The sequence below is a fragment of the Neospora caninum genome, chromosome VIIa, assembly GCF_000208865.1.
Source record: "Neospora caninum Liverpool complete genome, chromosome VIIa".
In the NCBI taxonomy this organism is placed as follows: Eukaryota; Apicomplexa; class Conoidasida; order Eucoccidiorida; family Sarcocystidae; genus Neospora; species Neospora caninum.
The window spans coordinates 944,301-948,643 of NC_018393.1; the positions used below are offsets into that span (position 1 = coordinate 944,301).

General features: G+C 56.7%; 1 protein-coding gene across 1 annotated transcript; it reads left to right on the plus strand.

Annotated features, from left to right (window-relative positions):
* Positions 1-561: 561 nt before the first annotated feature.
* Positions 562-2,943, plus strand: NCLIV_020320 (Proteophosphoglycan ppg4, related; the record flags this gene model as incomplete). The annotated part of the gene is made up of 1 exon (XM_003882229.1): positions 562-2,943. The coding sequence occupies one exon, from the start codon at positions 562-564 to the stop codon at positions 2,941-2,943; it is 2,382 nt and encodes a 793-aa protein (XP_003882278.1).
* Positions 2,944-4,343: the final 1,400 nt, after the last annotated feature.

The window sequence follows — 4,343 nt, forward strand, 5'->3', positions numbered from 1 at the left end:
TTTTTTTCGCATTTTCTGCTCCCAAGTCCCCCAGAAATCAGCGGGTCTGGACACCGCCTCGACCGTGCTGGACGCTGTCACAAACATACCCTTGGCCCCAACCACACCGTCCACTTGGACGTGGACCGGTGTTTTCGTCCGTGGCAGCGGTGTCTTGGTAAAAAGCTACTTTTCTACGCGATGCAGAGGAACAAACATGCCAGCGCAAGTGGCATGAAATAAGAGAGTTTCTCTTTCTCTGGGCGAAAGAGAGTGTCTAGGTTTTGGAACAATAGGGGAACTCTCGGGCGAGAGACTCCACACAACGATCGACACGGCTGCGACGCCCCTCTCGCTCTTCTTCCGTCAGTTTTGCAGATTCACCAGTGAGCTTTTTGGAAAAGACGACTCACTGTAAATATTCGCTTTTGTATACGCGCACGTGCACATTGAGGCGCATTTCTAGCAGTGGAAAGCAGGCTCAGCGAGGAAACTCGCGTCCCCGCCCGTCCGTATGGCCCTTGATCAAGGAGCGCTTTTCCATGAGTGGAGATAACCTCAAAAACCGCGACTTTGAAGACCATGGCATTCTGGGGCGTGGAATTCACGACCGCTCCACTGCTGGAGTGGCGGATGTGGACGCCGTTTCTGGCGTTTGTCAGCTTCCAGTTCGTCTTCCTCATCGTCCACATTGCGGCGCAAGATGCCCTCGTCGGTGTCATCGTTTTTCTCTCCTGTGCCTCGTGCGTGTCCTGCATCGTCTGGCGCCGTGCAGCGGTTCTGTTGGCGAATTTCGTGATGCAGTGCTTCCTCTTCTTCGTGCTGTTAGTTTGTGCAGTCACGGGGGCATCGTCCATGGCAGGACTGCACGAAAACAAGCGGTACATGGCGCTCATTGTCTTCCAATTTCTGGCTTTCTCACTTGGCCTCGCAGCCTGCGGCGCTCTGGCGTACCGCTTCAAACGAACGGCGCCGGTCCTTCCCGTCGCTGCTCCCGTTCGAAAGCCGCCGATCGAGTTCTGCGAGGAAGTTCGCCGGACTTCGTCTCACCAGAGTCTCCGTTCGAACGGCACCGACAGCGGACTGCTTACGACCTTGTTTGGATTCGTTTCCTCCAGTAGTCCGTCGATCTGTTGGAGTCAGTGCCTTTCGGACGCAGAGGTGAAGACTGCGAGTACCGAGGCGTCCCGGAGCCTCGCGCCAGCCTCTGAGAAAAACTCCCCCGCGCCGATCGACAAAAGTGCTGCGCTGGGCCTCTGCAACCGCAGAGAGATCTGCGCCGCTGAAGGTCGTGAGGGTGACTGGTTTCTGTCTCAGAGTCTCCGACAGGACCAGGACAAAGAGCAAGTCTATCAGGACGCCCTCGGAAGCTTTCCGGCGTCGTCAAGTCTTGTCGCTTGCCAGGCGCCTTCTCAAAGGGAAGTCCCTCCCGCCGCCCAAGTGCCAGCTTGCGCTCTCTCCTCCCTAGCTCCGTGTCTCAACGCCTCTTTGGTTGGAGAAGAGGTGTCCTCTGCGGGAGCGCTCGGGGACGAGCGCGACTTGCATCGGGATTCGGGCGAGAGCATCGTGGTCTTCAGCGCAACTGACGACAAGGGAGTCTTTTTCTTGCGAACCACCAGCGTCTCTCCTGCTCCTTCGCCGACGCACCTGGACAGCGAAGCGTCGTCCTTCGATCTGGCTGCTCAACCTTTGGACGCGAACCCGCAGGCCGACGCGAGACGAGAACCGGAATCCCTCCCGCCGCAACCTTCGGACACTCCAGCGACGACCGAGCCGAGACGCTACCGTGTAGGCGCGTATTCGTGCGAAGACTATGCCTACCGGCAAACGAGTGACGGCGAGCCGCCTGCTACGTATATCGTTCAGCTCTCCGACACGGACTGCAGTGGAGGTAACCGCTCGCCCGGGGCCGGGGCAGACGGAGCGAGAGGCTCGCCGAAAACTGGCCTGGCGATCGAGCAAGGTCCGCCGTCTCCTCTTCAAGATGCGTGGAAGGCTCTGAAAAGGAAGTCCCGGAGGTCTGTGCAGCATGCGATCCATTACCTCAGCAGCGGTGAGGCGCCGTCCGATCGCTCCGGGAACGCGGTTCCTGTTGATGGCAGCGGGCACAACGAATGCGGCCAAACTCCACAAGACTCACGAACGGCGCAGGGCGGAGAATCGCCAACCGGGCCCATCCACGAGGGCGCCAGTGTCAGCGGAGTATCGATTCCGACGGCGCTTGGATCGTTCCGGCCGCATATTCACCGCGGCCTGCGATCCCCAGTGGCGATGTCTCCTGAAGACGTCAGCCCCTCTGCTCCTGGCAGCACAGCGACTGGCGATCAAGACACGACAGCGGAGCCTAGTGGTAACGTTCAGACGCTGTCCGACACACTAGAAGCCGGCGGTTCACACGTGGAATCCACGGTGACTACGCCGGGTGCCGAGGTGAAGGTGAGCCATGGCGGGAACAAGATAAAATCGCGCGTGTTTCCCTCGTCGAGAAGCAGCGACATTTTCCCGGAGCTACGATCTGATGATCAGCTAGACCAAGAAGCTGAGCATCTTTCGGCACAGTTACCCTCCGGACATGTGCCTGAAGACGCCCGTACAGCTTGCGCAGGTGGCCGGAGCTCAGCGGCTTCCAAAACGGGGTGGGTGTCGGCGGGGAGTGAAGACCGCAGCTGTTCACAAAACACGAGATACGCACCGCCATCGCTTCTGCCCGGTGCGGCAGAGACCCAGGCGGAATGGCCCGAAGATGATTTCTCAAGCGACGAAGGCAGCGTCAATTTGTCCCTGAGTTCTTCGGAAGCAGATTCCCAAGTGGGGACTCACCGCGACCAATCTACTGGCACGTGTCCATCGGATTCCGCCAGTGCGGATGATTCCTCAAATGCATCTGCTGCACTCATTCAGAAGCCAACAGGCTGCGATAATACACCCTCGAGGGTTCTACAGGGGGAAGGTGCCCTACCGTAGACTTCCGACGGGGGACGGCGGCATAGCACTTCATTCTGACGACGGTAGAAGAGGAAGTGCTAAGGACAGGGCAGGAGAGGAAGTCACACGAACCAAAATGACCAGGAGGCAGGACTCTCGCTTTTTTGAACTGTTTCGTCGATGGCGGAGCTCCGCTGAAGTGGTTGACCAGGGACCGGCCGCCCCGTCGGTTGGGGATTTGCACACCTCATAAAGGGTTCCGACACTGACATGCTTGTCCGTGACTTCCTTTCGAGACGTATATCCTCCAGCTATGCAGTGGGAATAGTGGAGGGCGGTATTTTCGAGTGACTAGGGAGAAGAAAGGATGGTCGGAGACTGGCGTCTGCGTGCCGGATGAGCTAACTGGGAAGGGAACGATTCCTCGCTCAAAGATGCAGATGAATCGCACTGTCTTGAGTCAATGTTGAACTTAGGTTAACGTATTGTTTTGGGCGTAAGCGAACAGGCAATTCCTTACGCGATTCAGTTCACGAATCACCGGTAACTTTCGGTGTATGTAGGGTTGCGGTGCCGATACCGTCTTCCTGTTGTCTCTGGTCAGTTCCGACAACTCGTGAACCGTTCTGCCTCTGGAGGCAGCTTCACAAGCCATGTGAACGAAACTGCCTGCGCATGCTTTACCGTCTACACGCATTGGAGCCTCAGCTTTGGTGTACCATGCGAACGTTGGTCTCAGTCATGCCAAAAGCTCCGCAAGTGTTCTGCCACGTAGAAAAACACGCAAGAGTGTGCGGGCTCTGCCGGGGAAGAGCACAAACACCGCGTTCTGCCAAATTAGGAGTGGTGTCGAGTGTCTGAGTAGTTGAGAGCAGTTGCCATGTCGGGCAGTCAATCAGGGATTCATCGTCCTCTTTGCATTTCCCAGCACCCCTGTAGAAACAGTTCTGGTTACGGGAAAAATCCGAATTCTTTAAAACTGCACTCACTTCACCCGAGCCTACGTTCATCGTGTGAGCACACTAAAAGCGAGGTTCCCAGTCTTTGTGATCGTTTTTCTGGTTCCTAATGCCACTCGATTTCTCCGGCATTCCGTCATCTCTGCCCAGAAAAGTGCCTTGCTTGCTCTCCCTGGTCAGCTCCTGCTGTATCCAGGGTACCATGTGCCCCAGGAAAGCCGTGGTGGATGCCTCAGCGGAGTCAGTTACCAGCCTGGGTTTTGTGCCTCGGGGTCTCAAGATACGCTTGAGCTAAATGTCATTTCACCGAAGCCACGCTTGCAGAATTTAGGCATGGGGTACGCAGACGAGAGAGGGGTGTTTTCTCCTATATATATCTGAAGCCTTTGTCATGCAGTCCGCGATTCCAAGACCAGTTCAGGAGAGAGCAAACTACAATCAAGTGGTGACTGGTTAGATGCAAAAAGTCGACACCCACAC